Source organism: Enhydra lutris, unplaced genomic scaffold, assembly GCF_002288905.1.
Source record: "Enhydra lutris kenyoni isolate GAN:26980312 unplaced genomic scaffold, ASM228890v2 scaffoldscaffold12, whole genome shotgun sequence".
Classification (NCBI taxonomy): domain Eukaryota; kingdom Metazoa; phylum Chordata; class Mammalia; order Carnivora; family Mustelidae; genus Enhydra; species Enhydra lutris.
Window position 1 is genome coordinate 55,559,910 of NW_019154096.1, and position 25,344 is coordinate 55,585,253.

The 25,344-nt window shown below is 50.5% G+C and overlaps 1 protein-coding gene across 1 annotated transcript in view; it reads right to left on the reverse strand.

The window, feature by feature from the left end:
* The window catches only part of LOC111145273 (SH3 and PX domains 2A), a 227,328-nt gene that overhangs the window by 124,567 nt on the left and 77,417 nt on the right, over positions 1-25,344 (reverse strand). The window contains exon 3 of the mRNA XM_022500089.1: positions 15,627-15,702. Within this exon, the coding sequence (XP_022355797.1) occupies positions 15,627-15,702 (76 nt within the window). The remainder of the gene's footprint in view (positions 1-15,626; positions 15,703-25,344) is intronic.

The following is a 25,344-nucleotide window of genomic DNA, read 5'->3' on the forward strand; positions in this document are numbered from 1 at the left end:
GTTTGATCACACAGACCACGCAGAGCAACGCAGAGCCATTCAAGTTGTATTATTTCAGAAATACCCGGAGCTCCTGAACCATCAAGGCCAAGGACCAGAGTTTTTACCTGGGGGGAGGGGCCATGGGGCGGGGGACAGAGGCACCAACAGCCCCTTCTGAAGTACTTCTCCCTCAAGTCTTAGCCCTGAGGGTCAGGGGATGGGGGACACCGGGGTCTGGTCACCAACGAGGCATGCACCACAGGAGCTCCAGACTGTGTTCTCGCCAGTGTTGACGCCCACCACAGTCCACATGGATCCTGGGGTTAAAACCAGGAGATCCTGGAGGTCATCATGTCCAGCCCCCTCACTCCCTGAGGTCAAGATGGAGCTCAGAGAGGGCTGTGCCTCACACAATGTCACACAGCAAGTCAGCGGCCAGCCTGGGACTTGGCGGGACCCTGGGGCCGGCAGCCTGGTTCTGGGGCAGATTTTGCAGGTTTTCCACCTATAGGTTACGTTCCCCAAAGCCCCCAACTCAGCTGTCTTTCCTCCCTTTACTTTCTACCCCCAGCCTAACCCCACGACAAGAGCTGCCACCACTGGCACCATTTCAGAAGACACTGGAGCAGTGACAGGAGGACTTCTAAGACTGGGTCATAAGGGGGATCACAGCCCCCTTCTTGTCTTGCTCTGAGATCAACCGCATTGCAGGAAGCCGGCCGCCGTGGTGTAAAAGCACCTTAGGGAGAGGTCCACATGGCAAGGACCGGAGGTCTCCTGCAAGTCGCCTGCACCAGGCCTCCAGCCATGAGAGCGAGCCATCTTGCCCAGAGAGTCCCCAGTTATACCTTGTGCCAACATTTGGACTGTTACTTCGTAAGAGATCCCAAATCAAAATCATGCAGTTAAGCGGCTCCTGAATTCCTGACCTACAGAAGAAGTGAGATAATAAACTTCTAAATTTGGGGGGTAATTTGTTACACAGCACTAGGTAACTGACAGGGGTCCCCACTGCTCATGAGAACCCCTCAGTTACCTGAATCCGAGATATTCGAGGTGTTGGTTACAAATGCACATCCCTGGGATTTACCCTGCCCCCCTACCCCGCTGAGTTAGAATGGGGGAATGATGGGGGGGCAGGGTGAGAATGCGCATTCTTCATAAAGCCCCTCTCATGATTCCCATGCACCTCTGAATCTAAGAAGTACTGAATTAATCTGACTCCCCTTACGGGAGTTAGGGGATCCCTCTGAAAAGGCTCAGAGAGCTGCAGGGATGATCCTTGCCACACATCTAAGCTGAGGCAGGCCTGGGCCTGGAATCAGCACTGGACTCCCAGCTCAGTGCTCTTCCAACTTACTTCCTCCTCTGTCCATTTCAGGCTGCTTTCTGAGAGGAGTGAGCTTTCTGTTCTTCTTCTCTTGTTTTTATTTACAGTGCACACCTAGCAAAACGCTACATAATTATTTGTCTATGTAAGAGCTAGCTTGGCTTGCAAAGAACTTTGCTGGCACTAAGCAGATGTAATGCTGAAAAGGATCTGGGGGATGAGGCCATGCGGAGAGGCTGGCGCTGCTCCCCAGCATTGCATCAGAATGAGCACACTCTCTACCCACCACGATGCCTGGGCTCCAGGCACTCCTCCTGGACAAACCAAATGCAGTGTGTATAATGCAGAAACAATGGATGAGGACAAGAAGGGAGCGTACTGAGCTCCTGTCACCCTAATAGGTAAGAATAAGAACCCCACTTTCATTTCATAGCATTTTGGGCTTAGAAAAAACTCATACACAATCTTATTACGTTGCCCTTACCCATTCAGTCTCTCACTGGACGTATGTGTGAGCTGCTGCTATGTACCAGGTAATACTCTTGGCCAGGGGATCTGTAGATTTGCTTCTTTATTTAATAAACATTTATATATGTTTACTATGTGTCAGGCATTGGCTTAAGCCCTTTGGAAATATTAACTCACTTAGTCCTTACAACAGCTGTACAAAGTAGATGCCATTATTCTTCCCATTTTACAAGGAAATTGAAGTACACAGAGGTTAAGTCATTTTCCCAAGGTCAAAACAGTTAGTAGGGAACAACACAGGGATTAGAAGCCAGGTGATCTGAAACTAGACTTCATCCTCTAAACTAAGGTAAAATAAGGCATGGTTCCTGTGCTTCAACACTCCAGTTTTTAGAATACCCGGGTGGCTCAGTTGGTTAAGCATCTGACTCTTGATTTTGGCATAGGTGGTGATCTCAGGGTCATGAGATGGAGCCCCACACTGGGCTCTGTGCTAAAGCTTCTCTCCCCTCCCTTTCCCTCTGCCCCTAAACACACCTCTCTATCTCTCTCTGGGGAAAAAAAAAAAAAAAAAGCAAAACTCTAATTTTTAAATCCCATGACCACAGAGGAAAAGCTGAAGCCCAGAGATATCTTCTGAATTTCCCCAAGTCACTCTGTGCTGAGACTAAAAGCTAGGTCTGATTCTAAGCAGCATTACTTTGCCCCTGTTAGTGTCTGTTCACAAAGCAGGTCTAGCAGAAGATGGCTGTGAGGGCAGCAAACAAGGAAGGCGTTTCTAGAGCCCAGAAAGAGAGAGGGTTTTTCTAGGGCCCCACTGGCAAATCTAAAGTATCCCCAGAGACCCCCAAGCAAATGAACAAGGCTCACTCACTGTCCAGGCCATCATGATTTGTGACTGTCTGCTGCCTGCTCATATTCATGCCTCCAGATATTTTGGGCGCAGTGTTATTTATAGACCACGTTTCTATTTATATTTTCATTGAATTCCTGTTAACCCTAGCTAGATTACCCCCAACCCCCCAAAACCTAGAGAGAGGAGGATAAGAACTCTTTCTCACCAAGTAAGTCAGGGGCAAAGGTGAAGGTCAAAGTCTTGGCTATGTGTGCAGTCTTTCAGCAGAAGCCCTTTGCAGGGAAGCATTCAAGACAAGGGGGCTTTCTGCGCTTTCCAAAGGAAATGGGGGGTGGGGGGAAAGGCACAAAGCTGGCCTTATACAGAGGCAGCCATATTCTGCCAATGCAGTGGGATTTGAGGTGGGGCTATAAGACCTCTGTTTCCCTAAAATGTTTTTTCTCTTGTATGATATTTCATCATTAGGCATTGATTCCTTTGGTCTTAAAAGCTATTAGATCATAAAACATTGGGCCTATGAGAAAACCTAGTCAGTATCAAGTCCAGTCCCAGTATTTCCCAGAAGGGCAACTCAGCCTCAGAGAGAGCTAGGGCCTCGTCTCATGGGGGATCTGAACGAATACACCGAATTCTACTACAATGCACAGTTGTTGGAGGAAGAACTGTCAGGCACAGTGAGAAAAACGGGACAGCAGAGTAGGCTCAGAATTCCTCTAACACCAAGTTTTAGGAATGAATAAATAAAACTACGTGATGTTTTCTAAGGTTCTCTTTGGTGCCCCAGATGAAAACTTCCTCGTTTTAGAGCCCTATAGAAAACAAAAGCAAAGTGGGATTTCTTTCTCTTTTTCAGTCCCTTGTTGAGCTATGGTTTAGGAAACTGGGATGATTGTTGCTGTAGGGTTGCTTTACAGGTGTGTGTTTACAAAGCCTGCCTTCTGGAAGTCATTTAGTTCCCTTCTGGCCACTATGCCTGCAATTCCAGCGGTAGCCACTAGGTGGCTGGCTCAACTTGGGTAGGTCAAGTGAAAGGTAATAGAAAATAGTGTCACCTGGACAAGACATTTACTGTAGGAATGTGACGCTTTATTAAGTGTCCAAAAAAGGACATTGGTCAACCTCTAATTGATATAATTAAAAGAACATACAGAACTTGAAACAAAGTTTAAAGAAATGCCAAAACACTCTGGTACACCCACCGTTTCATACATTAAAACTCACCTGTTAATCTCCAGGCAACACATCTTTGGTCAGTCCCACTCAGCAGCAAGCACAGCCAGGATATAGTGAATTGTGGTCAAGAGCTTGGGCTTAGAAGTAGAAGGACCTGCCATTCACTAGCTGAGTGGCCTTGGGCAAGTTGCGTAGCCCTCTGGCCCATGACGCTTCATTTGTAAGGTGGGGCTACTGTCAACAAACTAGGCGATCTAAGCACTTGAAACTCTTTGCACGGTGTCTGGCAAGAATATGTACTTAAATGAGAACTATAATGCTTAGGGAGGAAGGAGTCTTGCTTTTAAAAAAAAATATTTATTTGAGAAAGAGAGCAAAAGTAGGGTGCAGAGGGAGAGGAAAAAGCAGACTCTCTGCTGAGCAGGGAGCCCAATGCAAGGCTCAATCCCAGGACTCTGGGATCATGACCTGAGCCCAAGGCAGATGCTTAACTGGCGGAGCCACCCAGGCGCCCTGGGAGGAGTCTTTCATAGCCAATTACAACCACAGCCATAGACAAAAAGTTATTGCCAGGCCACTTGCTAGTAAGAGAACAGTTCTGCCCACCCAATAGGCCTTACTTAAGTCATCTTCATCAATTCCCAACTATTAAAGGTGTAAATTCATCTTTGAGATCAGAAAGAAGCTGAGAGTAAACACCATGCCAAGCAGAGAAAGCCCCAAATTACCAGTCACTGGCTCATCTCAACCCTCCGCCCTTGACTCCCTTAATTTGAAGCTTAGGTTTGCTTAGGTTTGCAATAGTTGTTTTATACAGAAGAGCAAAAGATGCTTCTTTTTAAAATTGGGATTTTTTTTTTTTTGGTCTTTTGCCAGACACTCCTTAGAAGAGACCTAAGCATTTCCCCCTCCTAAATGTGCACACAGACTTTAGACACACTCATGCTATGCTGTCTTCAAAACCACAGAGGATTGATTGGTAGGCCAGTCTCTCCCACCTCCAATTCAGAGAAACTTCTGGAATAAAAACCTTCGCAATCGCCTTGGCCCCAAACTTCACCCCACCTTCGAAGAGCAGGGACAAAGAATGTCCTGACTTACAGCTGATGAGGGAGTGTGGCTAGGGCCCGAGCATCCTCTTGGTTAGGCTGTGGAGCGGGGGACGGAGACTAGGCTGTGACTTACACCCCCCTCCCACAGGGTGCCAGAAACAGGTGGGCAACTCAGGTCTGCAAAGGGATGTGAGGCCAATGAACCAGCTCTTAACCAAGTTCCCTGCGTGAAGCTTGGGTCAGAAACCGATGCAGCAAGGCAGGTTCAGTGGTTTTTATTACATGGATGGACTGAACATAGCCCAACACCAAGGGGGTCCTAAGCACAGAGTCAGCCTAGGGAAGGGCTTCCCTGGACCTTCAAATGGTGCTTCTCAAACTTTCCTGTGCAGGTAAGTAAATGGCAGGCTGTGATTTAGGGGGACTGGGGTGGGGTCAAGACAGCCCTTCTCGCAGATGATGGTGCAACTCATCTGCGAACCAAATTTTGAGCAGTGGACCTTGAAATGCACAAGACTACATGCAAGACCTCACTCCTGGAAAGGCTTCCAGAGAAAGAGCTCCCCCTTTTTGTCAAGCCCCATTACCAACAGTCACCAAATGACCAGCACGTATTAAATGCTTCCTGTGTGCTGAGCAGATAACATTTCATTCGAGGCTCTCGGCAGCCCTGGGGGACTTTCACAGAGGAGGAGGAGGAGGAGGACAGGCAGAGACGCTAAGCAAAGCTGGCAAGGGTCAGGCGGTGACCTAACTCGGGTTCCTGGGGCTCTAAGGCCTCCGGGGCTGAAAGGCGATACTTACCTGCCTCCACCATGAAAAAAGTACCAGTTCAAGTTCAGACAACTCGTGCCAAGTAGAAAGCCCCCGTGTGACCCTAGATCGGCCAGCCCAAAGCCAGGTTCAGGTCTGCTGGCACCACGGGGCCGCTCGAGGGCTGGCAGAGCAGTGGAGTCCCCGGGCTTCCTTTGGGATCAGCCCTGTTTCATTCTCGCTAAGTTGGAACCTGGTCTTTTTGCTCCGGCCTGGGGAGAAGCAGAAGCACAGCGCCTTTCCCTCAGCCCCTGCCCCTGGAGGGGAGAGAAGAGCTAGGGCCGCCAGGCAAGCCCTCCTCGCCCCACACACTTCCTCTCCTGCCTTCTAAAGGTGCATTCAGGGGAACAGACTCCATCTTCAGGCCACGCCAGTCCCTCAGGCCCACTGCGGTCTGGAGGCCAGGCGGCCTGCCGTCTGGGGACCCCTCACTGGACATCAGTCCTTGGCACTGTGGAGGTGAAGGAGAGGAGGTGTTTTTAAGGCCCAGAGGGACTATACAGCTCGAAGCTGGGAAGCCTCTGGATGAATGGTGCGTCAGTTCCTAAGGGCCTGGGGAGTCTCCAAGGGTCGGCTCCATTCCTGCCAGGGAAGGGCTCTGGCTTAGGGCTCTGTCCCTGGGCCTGAGTCCAGCTGGGGTGACCTTGGCGAAGAGTGGAAGGGTCAGGCCAGGGACACTGTGGAGATCTGCCACCAGTGCCCCTCACCTCTGAAGAAGGGGGGTGAGCTCCCTGTCAATGGACCTCTGTTCTCCCTCCTTCCCTGCCACCCCTATCCCCCCCACTGAGTCCAAGACCCAGAAAGCAGAGTGTCTAGTGCCTGGAGGTTCCTGGGAAGGGAGGCTGATGGTAGGCAGTCCCCACCACAAAGCATCTTTCACTGGGCCCAAGGCTTTGGCTATCTCAGGGAGAAGGGAGGACATCCCTCCCTTTCACTCCCCAGGGTGAAATCCAAGGTGGGCATTTGGGGCGGGTGCTGGGAAACACCGGGTCTGCCGTCTTGGCCAGGGTTCCCCCCAGCAGGACTGGGGGCATCCCTATTCTCCACCTCTCCCTCACCCCCATCCTTCAGCAAGTCCTCTCGACTGTTCCTCCAAAACGGGTCTCAGACTGGCTCCTCTCCATGCCATCATCCAGCCAAGACCAAGCCACCCTTGTCTCTCACCATGCCTTGTCCCCCTCCAGCTGGGCCTCCTACTCCACGCTTGCTCCCTGGGGGCCCTTCCGGCCTCTGACACATCAGCTCAGGGATCCTTTCAAAACAGAAATCCGATCCCTCAGCCTGAAACCGTTCAGAGGCTTCTCACAGCCCATGGGACCCATCTTTAACCCTCATCGTGGCCCGGCAGCCACACCGAAAGCTCACACAGCCTCATCGGCCAGGCTTCACACGGCGCCCCAGAGGCCCAGAGCCTTCTTCCCTCTCCTGCCTCAGCGTCCCTCCTGCTCTCACCGGTCATACCCGGGATCAGGGCACTGGCCGGTCAGTCATCCACACCTGAGTGTGTATTTAGTGATGGAGCCGCTCCGGGGGCACGGCAGTCTTCTCGAAGTGTGGGGTGAAGGGATCTGACCCTTGAGAAAGAACATTCAGGCATCAGCTAAGGAAGTGATTTACTTTCAGGGGACAGACCAGGAATGTCACAGCGACCTGAAACCGCGGGCGTCCGGTGACTCTGCCAACACGCAAGGCGATCCCTGGTCACTCTGGCGTAACTTATTCAATTTTGTGCCTCAGCGATTAGCAAGAGCTACGCCTGAACCCAGCATCTGGACGCCCGGGTCCAGGCACGTTTTCCTGCACATGAAATGAAACAGACGGACTAAACCATGAAAAGAGACACATTTCTGCTTAGATCAGAGGCCTCTTAGGGGAGGTGCCACCCCCTTCAGGGCTGAGGGTTTGGGGTGGGTATTTAGAAGTCTGAATCCCTTTTAGAATTACCTGTGGACAAGGAAGACAAGTTGTAATGAAGTGTTCTGACTCTCTCTCTGGTCTCGAAAGGTGGGAGTGACACAGGGGAATAGCCAAGGGACCTGATCCACATTTCCTTATGAAAGTCGTAAGGAAAAAAAAAGTCCTAGCTCTTCTCTCCCCTCCAGGGGCAGGGGCTGAAGGAGAGGGGCTGTGCTTCTGCTTCTCCCCAGGTGGGAGAAGAAAGGCCAGGTTTCACCTGAGAGAGAATGAAATGGGGCCGATCCCCTAGGAAGCCAGGAGACTCCGCTGCTCTGTGGAGGGCTGTGGAGGGCCAACCCCGTGGAAGGGCTGCCTCCCCTGCACAGCCCCTTATTCCCAGCGAGAACTGGAGGCTAAGCCGAGAGCCTGCAGGTAGGTGGTGCTGCTGTGTTATCAGGGCGACAGGAGTGGGGCTGCTCAACTCTCAGCCCAGATCAGCCCCCGGGGTGGGTCATCAAGCCTCAGCAACCAGCTCCTTACAACTTCCAGTTAACACAGGCAGGAAGAGGAAGAAGTGCCACCAGGGCTGAGAGGCGACGGGCAGTGCTGAATTAGCACAGGGCGGGAGGGCGGCAGAGGGCAGAGCAGAGGAAAGCCCATGGTGGAGTCCGGCCACAGAGCCACCTGGAGGAAAGGCAGCTGCGCGGCCCCAGCACATCTCCCTTTGCAACCCAGCCTGCACTTGCCCTGCACTAACTGCTTGGAACATCTTCCCAAACCATCATGAACCCATTTGACAGATGAGGAAACCAACCCTGGAGGCCATGTGCCTGGGCCCCAGCCACACAGCCGAAGCTGGCTTGGGGGAGCCCTCTCCTTCCTGGGCAGCTTTGGGGCCAGAGACACACCCAGACTCCCGTCTGCCCAGCCCTCCCCGGTGACTCCAGCCCCCTGCATCCCCCACATGCTTCATCCTCTTGCTGTACTTCAAATGCACGCCTTCAGTGGCACTCGGGTCACTGATCTTGCTGTCCCCTTGACCCGGCACTCTAAGCCCTGACCTGCCCGTGCCTGGCTCAGTGTCACCTCTGCAAAGAGGCCTTTTTGGACCACTCATCTCATGTCCCAAGTCACGACAACTGGTTAGTTTTCTTTCTGGCCCTTATTCACTATTGGGAATAGCGATTCCAATTTATGCCCAGAGGCCCGGGCTGCCTTGCCCTCAGTGGCATAACCAGTGCCTACAGCTAGGCCTGGAACACAGTAGGTGCTCAATAAATCCCTGCGGCGGGAATGAACGATCGTAGCTCTTTCATGTAGCGTTCAGGACCACCACCCCCAGATTCTCCAGAGGGAGAGAATGATTTGGGGGGAGGGTGGCAGTAATTACAGCAAGAGAGGACCCCGCACTTCCAGGAGAGGCTCAACGAAACCCACTTTTGGAACAGTACACTGTGCCTCTTAGGCCTCAAAACCTGTTGATCTTTTTAAAACCCTGGCATTACCCGCAGACCCTACTTTAACTTCTCCACCGAGAAGGTTTGTCTTTCCCTGCCACCCAGGTCATCAGTGCGGCTCAGAAACCTCTAGGGCATGCTCCCTCAGGCGTCTGGCTCCCTCCTGGCCTCAGAGGCCCTTGGCACCTCGTGCAGACACACAGAGACGCCTCCAGCCCAGGGAGTGAGCACCAGCTCTCCCCCGCGCCACAGCCATGGACAAGCTCTAGCCCAAGACATCCCTTCCCCCTGCTTCCTTCAGCGCTTGAACAAACACCGGATCTGCCACACAGGGAGGGGAAGGCCCCGGAGACCGTGTCTGCCGTGCACCCAGCACCCTCCTGCCCTGTGGCTCCGAGCTGCCTGTCTGTGGAGGGGCCGCTGTGTAAACCGGTGAACCAGCACAAGGCAAGCGAGCCTGCCTGCTGTCTAAAAACACACGCCTCCGAGCTCACAAGCTCCCGAGGCTGACAGCACCCGCTTCGATCCTGGCTCACTTTCCTTCCTCAGCTAGCCAGCTTCTCTGGGATCCAACAGCCCAGGAGCCCCGATGCCTACGGAGGTGATGGACTCAGCGATTAGGATGGAGGGCCTTTCTAGGAGCTCAGAGGCCCAGTCCCAGGCTGCACATGGGGACATCGATGGCCTGTGAGCGGGAAGAAACCTCGCAGAGCCTTTGCAGAGTGAAATGTGCCTCTCTCCGCCGCCTGGCTTCCGTGCTCTCTCAGTCCCTGGTCACGGTTGTTTGCTTTTTACATCAGCAACTAACTACGCAGTCTACTTCATTCTGTAATGGCCATTTCCTCCCAGGGAGCCTCCCCAGACTGACAAACTCAGGATACACAGGAAATCTACTCCAATCCCAGGATGGGCAACAGGAGATGGATTTTCCACAACAGTCTTTTAAAACAAGGCAGAGAGTTCCCTGTAAACAGTAGGCTGCCCTGAGAGGCTGTGGAGCCCACCGTGCCTTGGCCCGTTGTCCTAAAGAGCATCTCTTTTTTCGTAGTTCTTGACCATTGTTCTACTCCTCCCGGGGTCCATGCTGCCGCCCAGTCCCCATGCTCCAGTTCTGTCCTGTGTCCAGCAAGCTCAGAAGAAGTCCCAAGTTATCAAAATTTATGAAAATCACAGAAAGATTTTTTTTCCCTAAAAAAGCAGTCCTCTGCTTTGCAAAAGGGTTGATCACACGACTCTCAAATAGAACTGTACTTAGGACACCTAAAGGATAATGTGATTTGTCCCACAGGACTGACTCTGCAGGGGTTCTCAGGAATACGCCTTCATGTAAAACAAGGTTCACCTCTGCTTTCCTCTTGGAGGTGGGAATGCCAAGAGGTCAGGCCTGGAGCTTCTCAGTGACGACTGTCAATTTCTGCCTCCTCCAGAAAGACCAGCTGGCATGCCTGTCCACTAACACTCACCAACCGCTTAAAACAAAAATCAATTGCTCGGGTCTGTAGCTTATGTAACTGCCTCTTGCCAATATCAATTTCCTGGCTTTGATAATGACCTCTAGTTACCCGAGACGTTACCGCTGGGAGAGGCTGGCCAAGGGGAGCCCCACTCAGTGGCTATGTGATGGCAGAAAGTGACCTCACTTCTCCTTGAACTGGGACAATGCCACCTACCCTCCAGTGTGGCGGTGGAACTGGAGGGGAGGAATGTAGAGTGCCTCGTCATTTTGCAATGTCTTGGGAGTCTATTTCAAAATAAAAAGTTAAAAAAAAAATGCTGGGACTTAGGAAACCAAACAGGCAATTTTGTTAGACTCATAATTAAATGAAGACAGTGCTCTAAAAGCCTTGGGGTTATGCTGTTTGTAATCATGTTAAAATAATAATAAACTAAATGGTTTAAGTGGAAAAAAAAAATCAATTCTTCAGTTGCAGTGAGCTCAGGCACTCAATAGAATGAGTCCTTACAGGTCATCTGAGTCCCCATGAGGGTCAGGGCACCTCCCTGCCCCACACGGTGTTTTCCCGAAACACAAGACAGCAAGTAGCAGCTGGAGGGACAGCTAGGGTGCTGGGTCCTCAGGCAGAAACTCCCAGGTCCCTAGCCTGGGGAATGTGGAGGCAACAAAGTAGGCGGAGGGAAGCTTCTAGCTGAAGCTCGCTGGCGTAATTCTTCCCTGTCCAAGGAAAGGTCCAGGCCACAGAGGAAGGATGACAGCTCCCCTACTTACTGCCTAAGGGGTGGGGGAATGTGACTTGCCTTCTCTCTACAATGGGATAATGCCCCCATTCCTGCAGTGAGGACTGGGAAAGGTTTGTAGAGTGCCCAACACAAGGCCAGACACACAGTAGGAGCTCATGAATGTCCAATTCCTGATCAGACCGGGGGGGGGGGGTCCAAATAAAGCAGCCACTCTGTGTCCAGCCCTGCGACGGAAATGCGGGAGGAGTAGATAGGGGCCTTGTCTCCAAGGAAGGCCATAAAGGTCAGCAAAAACAGCCGGGGTATCTGCCTCACCCTACATGATGTGAGACCGGAGGGATACTTCCCCTTCTCCCCTCCCCCCTGCTCCCAAGGCCTCAGGCCCTGGCATAATTCTCCGCCTCTTCCTGCCTCAAAAACTGCTTGGGTTTTCCTTCCAGAGCTGCCTTGCTGGAGAGAAGCACCTGTCCCACATGAAGGTCATAACTCTCCATGTCCCTCCTGACGGCTCTGTGGGCCTCACAAACACATAGAAGGAAGGGTCTAGGCATCATGGATCTTCACCCCAAGGCCCAGACAGTGGGTTCAGACTGGGAGAAACAACTGGGCTTGGGGGCAGGGTCCTCACTGAGGACAGTTCCCCTATAGCCCTTTATCCAGGATCTGACTGAAGGCAGATATCAAACCACTGGCCTGATCATTGCACGGGCTCTCTGTCCTCACCTTCTTGACTCTGCTCCCAGCCGTCTGGCCCCAACTGTGACTCCAGCCATACTGCGGGACACTCAGTCTTCTGGGATGGGGCCTCTGCCTTTGGCCACAGAAGGCCCAGACCCTCAGCTGTCTTCCCACCCACAGGCTGACCCTGAACTCAGGCCAGACACTACCCAGACATACCACAAGCCTGTGTCCTAGAGCCTAAGATTTATGGCTCACATGTGGGATTTTTTTCTTGGCCAGGATTTGACTGGCAGATGAGAGAGCTTGTGGCCCTGTGAAGGCATGGCTTCCCTCTTTGCTCTCAATTCCTTTGCCTTCTCTGTCATTGGCACCAGCCAGTCAAACTCCTGGGACCCCCTGCCCAAGCCTGCAGCCAGGCCCGTCACATCCTGGAGCCTCTGAGGCTAACACTGAGACCCTTCTGGAATAATCGGTGCTCTTGCTCTCTCCCTGTGGCTGTTCCTTGCTCCGCGAGGGCTGGCAGAGCCGCTCCCGAGGCTGGTTGCCCGCCCTCCAGAGGCTTCTAGGTGGGAAGGCAGCTCGTGTGTTTGTCCCAGGTGCTGCGGAGCCGCGTTGCCGGGGCTGAACCCAAGGGAATGGGCAGGTGACCTCAGACACCCTTCTGAGAGGCAGGCGGGTAGAAACAGAGAATTCACTGGTGTTAAATAATCGAGTAGGTGCTGGCCGCTGCCCGGAGCCCCTCACCAGTACGTGTTCCCACCCCTCACTGCTGCCAGTGTTCAGTGCTGGGGGCTCACGGCCATGAGCCTGTGAGCTCATGCCAGAGGGAAGGCATGCCCTCTGCCTGCCGTTCAAGTGAGGGAGTGAGCAGAGTATGAAAGGGTTAGGAAGTGTCTAGAGGGCAGGGGGAAGCCAGGAACAGGCCTGGGAGCCCCCCAGGTGGGATTCCACACGGCCCGCAATGCCCACGCTGAAGTCCTGAAAAGTGAGTGAGCAAGAGAGAAGCCTCAGAGAGGAAAACCCACTGTGAGCAGAGGAGAAAAGCAGCAAAACAGGGGAAAGGAAACTTCCTTTGGATGCGATGGGGGCCAGTCAACTTCCTTCCCCACTGTGCACAGGGCCCATAATGTCAGGGGTGGAAGGGATCCTGGGCTGGCCTTTCCCGGGAGCTGGGGATGGATAGGGCAGGTGACTTTCTCTATTAATAGGTGCCACTTATTAAGCACTTACTACAGGGCAGGCACTGTGCAAAGTGCTTCCCATGAATTCTTTTCATCCTCACCACAAGCCTGTAAGAGAAAACTGAAGTTCAGAGAGGACCCCAGTCCTGCCGCAGCTCTTGGGGTATCCTCCCCTGAGGTGGCTGATGGGGCGGGAGCCCTGGCCAGAGGTTCTGGTGTGGGTTACACCTCCTGGCTGTGTGGCCTGTGCAAGTCTATTAGCCTCCCTTGGCCTCAGTTTCCTTGTCAGTAAAATGGGGATAATAACCTCAGTGGGAGGAGCAAATGAGATCACACGAATGAGTGTGCTGTGTGAAACACCAGACACGTGTCAGGAATTGGTCATCTTAAGGGCTAACATTTATTTAAGTCCTGCTAGAGGCCAGCCACAATTCTAAGCCCCTGTAATGTATTAATTCATTTTATCCTGACAACAGCCCCATGAAGTAGATACTGTTATCATGCCTATTTTCCAGGTGAGAATACTGAGGCATAAAGAAGGTAATGCACTTGATACAAGCCAGACTTTGTGGGGGGAAGGAAGTCAGGCAGTGTGATTCCCCAGACGCTGGACTCTGGTAGCAGCCGGACAGGAGCCTTGGGATTCCCCTCCATGATCCAAGCCCACCTGTCCTCGGAGGTCAGCTCCAGGCCCTCCTCCTTCAGGAGGCTTTTGCCGCCTTCCTAAGCTCACAATGACACACTCCAAACACACTCAGAATTGCACGGCGGTGGAGAGAGTCACATCCTGCCACATCAGTTCCCGCATCAGGGAGCAGGTCTTGCCTCTCTCATCTCTCCTAGTAGCTTGAGGATTCTTCAGATGAAGGAAACAAACCTACCTCCCTCCTTGGCTTGCTAGGCCATCCCAGTCTGCAGCCTCAGCTGCTGATTCCCGGGCCTGGCCCAGGCTGAGCCCCCCGTAAGCACTCTCTGACCGAATGATGACGAGGTGGAACTTCCCCGGAGCACTGGCCACCAGCGGGGGAAAAAGCCCAACGTTCTCAAGGAAACAGGCAGCCTTCATGCCCCCAAGACCAAGTCCGCTCCTGATACCAGGGTGCCATGCTGGCTTCGTGGTGGCTCTGGGACACTTGTGTCCACAGCATCACAGCTGGGCTCCCAAGCCCTTGCTGGGCAGAGCACCTGGACTATACTGGAGCAACCTCGAAGCTCACACACACCCGGGTGTCGGACAATTCCAGATTCCCTCAGGACTCAGTGTAAAGCCAGGTAAAGCATCTAAGTCCCCCTGTGTGACCCCCTCGGCCAGGGATGGACAAACAGTCCTCTGCCTCCACGGAAGTAGCACAGGGGTGAGATTCTCTGCCCCTTCCCTGACTTGTTCTAATCTTGCCCAAACTGGGATGTGGAAGTTCTTCCTTGTCGCTAAACAAATTCTCTCCAATGTTAGCACGAGACTGGGAGGAACACCTTTCAGAGAGGACCCACTCCCAGAGGGCAGGGTCCCTGTGTGTGTTTGCAAGTCACCAAGCAGGTGCTGACCATGCGGTGAAGGTGGGCCAGAGAGTTAATGAGGTAAAGACCCTGCTTCTTGCAAAGGTCCCACTGATCGCCATTGCCACGGCCCAGCAGTAACGGCGGGCGGGGGCGAGGACCACTGTGACGTAGCCCAGCTCCACGGTCTGGGGAAAGACAGGGGATCCGGAGCCGGGAGGCAGCATCGCCCCCAGGTTCAGGGCAAAGATCCCAGACTAGAGCAGACCAAAGTTCACCCCTCAGCTCTGCCACCTTCATGACTAGTTACCCAACATCTCTGCACCCCAACATCTTCATCCCCCAAGCAGAAATGAGAACACACCCCTCAGCATGGAGATTTGTCCACGATAACAAAAAGTACTTTGTCAGCTATAAACTGTACACCAATTTAAAACATCCTAGCAATAGCAGACTAGGACACATCTGAGCAGGTTTTTCTCTAAATTACATGTGACCCATTGCTGTACACATGTTCCCAAATGATGTAGTGGTTAATGTGCCTTATGGCCAGACACATCTGGGTTCAAATCCTAACTCTGCCAAACCACAGGTCGTGTCACATAAGCTCTCGGAACCTCGGCTGGGTAATGTGCCAGGAGGATCCAAAATCGGACACGGGGAGTGTGCTCAGTTTAAGGGTGTCTGTGATTACAATGGGATTAGTGGGAAGAGCTCAGCCTGGAGTTCTTCATCCTTTCACCGAAGAACTTGATCTTCCCGCGCTTTCCATAAAGAGGAAACCACAGTCCCAACACCTAAGAAATTCCTTAGAAGTTACGTGGCCAGTAGAGATGGCCTGGGGATGATGGGAGAGGCCCCTGCGGGGGCAGTGGCCTTCACAGCCGGGGGCTTCCCCTCCTCTGGGGAGTTGTTAGGAGGTAGACTCATAGGCCTACCCTGCCCAGAATTTCCAGCGTAGCAGCCAGCCTTTTCTTGGCCTAAGAAATGCTGCTCCCCAGGTTGCCTCCCATCCCAACAGTGGGGCCCCCCAAAGCTTACCTGGAAGGAAGGGGATGATTCTCTGCTTGGGGTCCTTCTGGCCACCTTCGATGGGAAACTTATCCAAAAGCTGCATCTGAGAAGCCAAACAGACAGAGGGACAGGATTCAGAAGACTGGAGCAGCCCTCAGAGTCCCTTCCCCACTCCACTCCGCGGCTTCAGGGCCCCACTGCCCTCGTATGGATGAGTGACACTTCAACCCCTCGTTTCACAGATGATTAATAAACCACATGGGGCATGAGAGAGAGGAGGCCAGAGCTCTCCATGCATCAAAGGGGCGTCTGAACGATCTCAAGGAGGCGTGGAGGCACGGGGAGAAGTGGCTGAAGATGCCACTCATGAGGCCACGGGAGAGCAGCAGGCTTTCAGGGCAGGCTGCAGGTGGGGTTTCCAGAGCCTTCTTCGGGCCCACCTTCCTTCACACGTCATCTGCTGGGTGAGCCCTTTAGCCACGGGCCGTCTCACACCCTCCTAGGCCGGGACAGGGGAAGGCCCCACCTGATACTTCAGACAGACCACCCACCTTCCAGAACCACTCTGCAGAAACAGACCCAGATGTTATTTTAATTGTAAAACCAAACCCAGCCCACTGCCCCCACTGCTGTAAGACCCCTCCTCCATTTCCTACCTTCCCACCCTGAGATTGCTGCTGTTTTTCCAGGGACAGACCCACCGGAAGAGCTTCCAGGGTTCTGGAGGAACAACTCTTTTTTTTTTTCTTCTGCTATTCTGGGCTGAAATTCTGTATAAGCTGGAAAAACACACAGGAGACAGGATGGACGAGGCCACGGCCCCTCTGTGTGTGTGGTTAATCTCCCTTCCAAGGCACAGGCAGATGCAGGAGCAGAAGGGACAGGGCAGGATCTAGCCCAGCGGCCCCAGCTGTGTGACCCTGGCCAAGGCGTGGAAGCTTTCTCTGTAGGGCTCCAGGCACCTCCTTGGTCAAATGAGGAAGATCAGTCACATGATATCTGAAGTCCATTCCTTCCTTCAAATATTTATTGAGCACCTACTTGGAGCACTGAACACCAAGAAAATGGAAGTAAAGAAAAGCTGCAGGGGCACCTGGGTGGCTCAGTCAGTGAAGTGTCTGCCTTCGGCTCAGGTCATGATCCCAGGGGGTCTTGGGATTGAGCCCCCCATGGGGCTCCCTGCTCAGCAGGGGTCTGCTTCTCCCTCTACCCCTGCCCCTCCCCCTGCTCATGCTCTCACTCTCTCTCTCTCATAAATAAATAAAATCTTTTTAAAAAGAAAGAAAGAAAAGCAACAAAGTCTCTGCTTTGGGGGAGTTTACATTCTAGTGGAGGCGGACAAACAGTAAACAAATAAATATGTACTGATTAAACCTATGAAGAAAAATGAAGTCAGGGAAGGCGTTGGAGCAGAAAGTATAGTGTGCGGAGAAAGGACTCGGGAATCAGATGGCAATTCAGCAGAGACCACAGGAGGTGGGGAAACAAACCTCAAGGAAGGCAGAAAATGCTCCAGCAGGGTAAACCGGAAATGCAAAAAGAGCCTGAAAAGGCCAGTGTGGCTGCTGTGGAACAGAGTGCGCCGGGGCTGAGGTGCCAGGCAGTGAGATCCGAGACGTGGGCCAGATCTCGGGGAGGATGGCTTAGCTTCAGGTTCATGAACGGGCCACGGGGGGAAGCAGGGAGACCACGGAGGCACCTACGCATGGAAGCTGGGACCAAAGTATCAGTTCTGCGCTAGATTTCCTGGGTGTGTGCGCACCTGCGCGTATTCCCATCCCCGCACCCCAGCCGCCTGGCCCTAACGCACGATTTTAGGATCCTCTCTTGCACGATCATTATCCAACACGCACAGGCTATTTGCAGCCCACGCGTGAAGGGTGGGTTATTGTCAGATTCGATTCAAAACAAGGCAGAGACTGCACCCTTACTCACTTTCACTTCCCGAGTACAGGCTGAAATTTAACAAAAGCTGGCTCATGAGCTTTCAAACCCCAGTGTTGTCAGCCCATCTCTCAAACATTTAATAACTGCCAGCTTCATGTAAATATACCCACTGGGCCGTAACCCTACGAACTGGCGCTTAGGATCTATTTTTTTAAATAATACATTTTCGAACAAATTCAACGCAGAATAGAACCCCCATTTTCACCTTTCCCCATTTTCCTCACCCATATTCTGTTTCGTACGTTATATTTCTGTATTACGTAAGAGCTCATGTTCACGGAGGGGGAAAACCAGAAACTGCAGAAGCCATGGTTGAACAAAAGGAGTAAGAATCACTCCTAATTCCTCCCCCTAGAAAAAGTGATATTCATGTTTTGGGGGGTATACACCCTTTCCAGACATTCTTCCATGCATGTAAATAAAATGAGCTCCTCAACACTCTTACACTATGTTATGAACAATTTTCCATGTCAATGAATCCTTCCATATTAGCACCCCCAGTTGGACATGGGATGTGTTTGGATGGGCCGCAGTTTATTTATTTAACCGTCCTACTGTTGGATATTTAGATTCTTCCTGACTTTCCTCTACTCTATATAATAGGGCTAGAGCGGCCATCCCTGTCCATGCATCTATGCACACTTCCTTAATACTATTTCCATTTCTGTTTCATTCTGTTGGAACGTACACATATTTAGAGGCACCTTAAATCCTCTCTGGAAGAAGACTGAGGATAAGTCAATGGCTAACTCACATGTACAGGCCAGGCTTAGGGTCTCTGAGCAATGGCTCTATAGAATTTCTGAGGAAGAGTACGGAGATGTCTGAGAAGGAAGCCAGGCCCACCAACGTGCCCCGCTGGGGATGGTCTGCCCTCATCAAACTGCCCTTGTCCTGGGGCATCTGCATTGCTCAATCGGTTAAGCACCTGACTTTGGATGAGGTCACGACCTTGGGGTCCTGGGATGGAGCCCCGCCTCGGGCTCCTTCCTTAGCAGGGAGTCTGTTTCTCCCTCTCCCTCTGCCCCTCCCCTACTTGTGGGCAGGCGCATTCTGTCTGTCTCTCCCCAGCTCAAATAAATTTTAAAAATCTTAAAAACAAAACAAAACAACCATTCTTGTCCTGAAAGAGGGGGCCCAGCAGGGCCCAACAAGCTGCGGGATTTAACTGAACTGGGGATCGAAGGAGTTAGGTTCTGCCTCCTACACTGCTCTTCCGACCCAGGGTCCTGACATTTTCACGAACAGTGCACCGGGAACGAGGGGCTCGGGGCAGGCAGGATTCACACATTCATTCCTTTCCTCTAAAGACACTGGCTGTGTGCCTTCCAGATGCCAGGCCCTCCAGCAAATGCAAGAAATAAGTTAAATCATACTCTTTACACCAAGGAGCTCACGATCCAGCTGTACAACGGGGCTGCACACCTTCCACACACCACCCCACGTGCATGGGGTACCGGCCAGCAGGTGAAAATGTAGGCTCTGATTCAGTAGATCCAGGCCAGGGCCCAAGAACATGCATTTCCACCAAGCTCCCAGGCAATGCTGGAACTGCTGGCCCGCGGACCATACCCACCCCACAGCTCTAGAGCCATTCCGCCTATGTGACAGCCACTAGTCACAGGCGGCTGTCGAGCACTTGAAATGTGGTCTATCCAAGCAGAGATGTGTCGTCAGTGAAAAGTACACACCAGGTCTCAAAGACTCAGTACGAGAAAAGTGTGAAACATCTCATTAACAAATTTCATATTGGCTGTATGTTGAAATGATAATGTTTTGGATCTATCAGGTTAAATAAAAATACTTCTAAAATGATTTCACCTGTTTTCTTTGACGCTTTTACATGGCTGCTAGAAAATTTACAATTACATATGTGGTTCACATTGTATTTTTGTTGGAGAGGCTGTTCTAGGGCAAGACGGTTGGTAAGTGTCGTCCGAAGTCCGCATATGCCAGAATCGTCTCTGGGAGTGGGGTGGTATTGTTAGTTACAAATGCAGTTTCCTGGGCCTCATGTGGAAGTTCGTGAAGTTTGGCTGTGGCGCTAGAGATAGACAAGCAAGTTCTGGAATGACCAGTAATGGTGAGGACATTACGAATAGGATCCTGAAGTTGCTGAAGGAGGAGGTCAGGGAAGGCTTCCTGTAGGAGACAAGAGCAGCTCTGTCCTGGCAGGGACGGTCACATAAGCTGGGCCTGCCCTGCCAAAGAGCGGTCTGAATTGCCTCAATGGGTTCATGTGTCCCCTGGAAGGCAGGGGTCATCTGATAGCCCCACAGATGTGAATTTTCCCTCAAAAGGCCTGCTGGAGGATGCCTTACAGCTGGCTTCTCTCCCACCTCCTCCTTCTGTAACAGATTTTCTTCTTTCCCCACTCTGACTTCGTCTGGGCCCTCCTGAGGCCAAGACAAGCCCATATGCTGAGAGTGCTGGGTCAATGGGTCCTCTCCAGAGCCATGAGTACCCAGCTGGCCTGCACTGCTCCTCCCCTGACCCCCCAGCCCTCAGGGTGTGAGAGCAGCCACACTTGTCACCTAATTCCACCAGCAGGGCCGAGCCCATGGAGCCTCAGCATCTGCCCTCCCTGTCATCCCCCAGGCCCACTAGCCATGGGAAAAGGAAGCACCACTAAACTGCCGCTGGTGACATTTTCTCTGCCCATAGGTCACCTTTCAAAGAACGCAAATCCCTTGGCTCAGACTCCAGAGGAAACCAAGCCAAGGTGGCCCAACTGAGTTGACTCAGTATGCGGGGCTCGCAAAACTGTGTGGTTCCGTGTCTTGGTGCAGACACCATATGGCAGAGCGCTGGGCGCTGGGATAAACGTCTGGGGCCATGGGCAATCCCCAGTCCAAATGCTACCTGACCCGGGAAGCGTGGCAAAGGGGTTCTGTAGCCTGGGTGGTGCTCAGTCTGCAGGGCTGGGTTTGAGCAATAAAACCTCACACGCAAGGTGGAGGGGGCTGCCTCATGCAGAGGCCTGCCCAGGCCCGGGGCGCATGGGCAGGGAGGCAGGAAGGCCCTGCCCAGCCGGGAGTTCTGCTGCGGCCACCTTTTCAGGCAGGAAGTGGATTCCCCTGTCACTCCAACAAGGGCCTGACTCAGCTGGAAGAAAAGCAGGGCCCACTGCCAGGGTCCTTCTTAGAGAGAGAGGCGTCTGGCTAATGGAGCCCTTTGCAGCCACATCAGAACTCCGGAGTGTGTGGAGGACATGGGCTGTTTATCCAAGGGGTGGATAGTGTGAGAGATACACAGCAGCTCAGCTCCAAGAGCCGGCCCAGCCAGAGAAAGCTGACTCAGCAGCTCTTCTTGGGCAGGGCTGAGCAGCAATAAACACGGAGGAGAGAGAAGGGCAGGCCTGAGCCCAGCTGGGGCACATGTGGAACCCAAGAGGCCGACTCCTCACCCTTCTGAGAGGGTGGAGTTCCCAGCCACTCTCGCTTTGGGGCCCCAGCCCTCAAGCCTTAATCCTCCTCACCATTTCCAGCTCAGGAATGAAGGGAACATTTCTACAAGAGGCGGGTTCCCTAACTCAGCCGTCCCCCTCAAAAAGATGCAAGGCCATGCAGTGTGTCTGGGGACGATCAGAACTGATCGTCCATCAGAACTGGTTTGTCCATTCTACTGACAGAGGGCGTACCAGTCCCTGGGTTAGAGGTTAGGGTCACAGCAAGGATCATGGAGGCAGAAAGGGGCAATAAATAACAATACAGGTGGCTTTTCTTAAAGTTCCCATTCTTTGTGGCCTGAAAAGGACTTCCCCCTTCCCTTCCTCCACCAATGGTCCTACCAACTGGCATCTGCCCTGGGAACCCTTCTCTGACCATCCCAGACGGAGCTCACCAGCCCGTTACTTTGAATTCTAACAGCCCTCCCACTGTGTAATCCCCATTACAGTACTTCACTCAGTCTTTTGTGATTTTTTGGTCCAAGTTCATCTCATTGCTCAGGAGGAAGCACACTTTCCCTTTGAACAGTTCTGGTGCCCCTTATAGAAAATCAGTTCACAATAAACATATAGCTTTATTCCTGGGCTCTCAATTCTGTATGTCTATCCTTTTAGCTGTACCACACCGTCTTGATTTCTGTAGCTTTGTACTAAGTGGTTTTCTCTTTAATAGACTTCATTCTTTAGAACAGTTTTAGGTTTACAGCAAAATTGAACAGAAAGTTCAGAGAGCTCTCATACTCCCCTTGACTGCACACACTCCCGGTCTCCCTCACTATCACAGTCCCAGACCAGAGTGGTGTATTGTGATAATTGATGAAACTACATGGATACATTACTGTCCCCCAGAGTCCAAAGTGTCCATCAGGGTTCACTCTTGTTGTCCATTCTATGGGCTTGGACAAATTATAATGGCACATGTCATTATTATCTATCATACAGATTAGTTTCATTGCCCAGAAATCCTCTGTGCTCTGCTTCTCCATCCCCTTCTCCCCAGACCCTGGAAACCACTCATCTTTTTACTGTCTCCATGGTTTCCCTTTTTCCAGAATGTCATACAATTGGGATCACAAAATTGGCTTCCTTCACACACATGTAAGCTCCCTCCAAGTCTTTTCATGGCTTGACAGTTTGTTTTGGTTCTTAGTACTGAGTAATATTCTGATGCCTGGATTACACAGTTTATTTATCTATTCACCTACTGAAAGACATCTTGGTGGTTTCCAATTTTTTGCGATTATGAATAATGTTGCCACAAACATCCCTGTGCTGGTTTTTGTGTGGACATAAGTTTTCTTTATTTTTTTTTTTTAGATTGATTTATTTATTTGACAGAGAGAGAAAGAGAGTAGGGGGAGAGACAGAGGGAGAGAATCTTCAAGCAGACTCCCCCTGAGGGAGGAGCCCAACATGGGGCTCAATCCCAGGACACATGAGATCATGACCTGAGCCAAAACCAAGAGTCATACGCTCAACAAACTGAGCCACCAGCCACCCTGTGTGGGACACAAGCGTTCAGCTTATTTGTGTAAACACCAAGGAGGGAGACTGCTGAATTCTATAGTGAGAGTATGTTTGGTTTTATAAAAAACTGCTGTCTTCAAAGTGACTGTACCATTTTGCGTTTCCACTATAATAAATGAGAATTTCCGTTGTTGCGTACCCTCACAAGCATTTGGGTGTTCTCAGTATTTTGGATTTTCACCATTCTAATAGGTATGTAGTAGTATCATCTCATTGTGATTTTAATTTGCAATTCGCTAATGACATACAATGGTGAGCACCTTTTCATATGCTTATTTGTCATCTATCTATCTTCCTTGGTGTGGTGCCTGTTCAGATCTCTGCCTATTCAGTAACCAGGTTGTTCATTCTTGTTGTTTGTTGAGTTTTAAGAATACTTTGTATATTTTGCATAACAGTCATTTATCAAATTTTTGCAAATATTTTTCCCCAGTCTGTGGCTTGTCTTGTTATTCTTGATGTATTAAGTTTTGAAATCAGGAAATGTGAGTCCTCCAGCTTTGTTTTTTTTTTTTTTGTTTTGTTTTGTTTTTCCAGAAGTATTTTGGCTATTTTCAGTCCCTTGAATTTTCATATGAGTTTTGGGATCAGCTTGTCAATTTCTGCAAAGAAGCCAGTTGGGATGTGGTAGGAATGCATGGGCAGAATCTGCAGATGGATTTGCGGAGTGCTGCTGTCTTAGCAACATTAAGTCCTTTAGTCCATGGACATGGGATGCCTCTCATTTATTTAGTAGCATTTTGGTCTTATAATCCATTTTGTCTGATATCAGTATGGCCATTACAGCTCTTCTGTTATCTAGTATAACATTTTAATTCCTTTAATGAGGGACGCCTGGGTGGCTCAGTTGGTTAAGCGGCTGCCTTCGGCTTAGGTTATGATCCCAGCGTCCTGGGATGGAGTCCCACATCGGGCTCCTTGCTCAGCGGGGAGCCTGCTTCTCCCTCTGCCTACCACTCTGTCTGCCTGTGCTCATGCTCTCTCTCTCTCTCTCTCTAACAAATAAATAAATAAAATCTTAAAAAAAAAATAATTCCTTTAATGACTTTTTTCGTATATTTTTTAGTTAGTTCTTCATGGTTCCCTAGGGCATACAGTATATATCTTACCTTATCAGAACCTACTTTAGGTTTATATTAACTTAATTCCATTTATCACACTTTTGAGATGGAGAAACATTAATCCTATGTAACTATATTCTTTCTCTTTTTTGTATTATTATTGTTATACACATTATATTTAAATATGTTATAAATCCAATAATTATTATGATAACTACAATAGCCCTAGACTGGGAGTTGGGGATAAGGGAGCCCTGGGTTGTGGGCTGTACACAGCAGAAGAGAACTTCACCGTTTGCCATATCTTTCCTTTTCTTTTTTTTTGTTAAGATTTTATTTATTTGTCAGAGATCACAAGTACGTAGATAGGCAGGCAGAGAGAGGCGGGGGAATGCGGGGCTCGATCCCAGGATCCTGGGATCATGACCTGAGCAGAAGGCAGAGGCTTTAACCCACTGAGCTACCCAGGTGCCCCTCCATTTGCCATTCCTTTGTGATTTCTTTTTTGGACTCATAAACCCAAGAAACTCAATCAACTTCAAGTGCAAGTAACATAAAGAAACTACACCAATTCACATCATAAGCAGAGGTGTGATGCTTTATTACTCAAAATCAGTAATAAAGAGGAAATCTTAAAAACAGCCAGAGAAAAAAATATACTTTACATTCAGAGAAACAAAGATAATGATAGCAGCAGATTTCTTGTTTGCAAAAACACAAACCAGAAGACTGGGGAAAGGCTTGTGACACCCATAGGGCCCCAAAGGCCTACTGTGACTACCATCATGATTCTGCTCCATGTTTGGAAAGCTCAGTTGTGAATGATTCAGCAGGTCCAACACAACCACATTACATACATCTCTTCACCTATCAGTTGGTGACCAAATAATTTATCATCCACATTGGGAAATTTTGAGAGCAAAAGGGAGTGCTAGTAACGATTATGTCAAGATAACAGGTGTAAAACAGGTTTCCAAGACTGTGCTGGTTAACGGGGTCCTGTGATTACCCTAACTGTGAGTTTCCAGCACCCAGCATAGGTCCTGGTATACATAAGGTGATCAATAAATGCTTGATAGTAAAAATAACATTCATTGAGAACACTGTTAGGCACTGTGCTAAGACTTGTCACATGGCCTATCTCATTTAATTCCCATATCAACTCTTTGAAGTAGGTATTATTTTCCAGAGAAAGAAACCAACACAGAGAGAGATTAAATAATTTGCCCAAACTAACAAGGTGTGGAACTGAGATTCAAACCCAGTTATTCTGGCTTCAAACCCTGCCCTCTCAACTACCACGGTCTGAATGAACAAATTCAGTGAGAGAAAGAAAGAATGCAAAATTCCACCAATTAGGGTTACATTATTATTAAAATTCATCAAGGTGTAAGAACAACACGTAAGCAGAAGACCTAGTCATGTAATTTACCACATTAATCAAATAAAGAAATAAAACTAAATGATCATTCTCATATAGGGAGATGAAGTATTTGATAAAACTCAACATCCATTTATGATTTTTTTTAATTTAGCAAATAAGAAATAGGAGTACACTTTCTTAATCTGAAAATGTTTATCTACCCAAAATAATCCCCAGGGAATTGACTCTGGGACAAAACAAGGATGTGGCCCACTATGACTACGTCTATCCATTACTGTACCAATGATCCTTGCCACGGTCCCTGCCAAGGCATTAACACAAGAAAAAGAAATGAGAGACTCAGGGGGAAAAAATAAAACCATCAGTATTCACAACCCA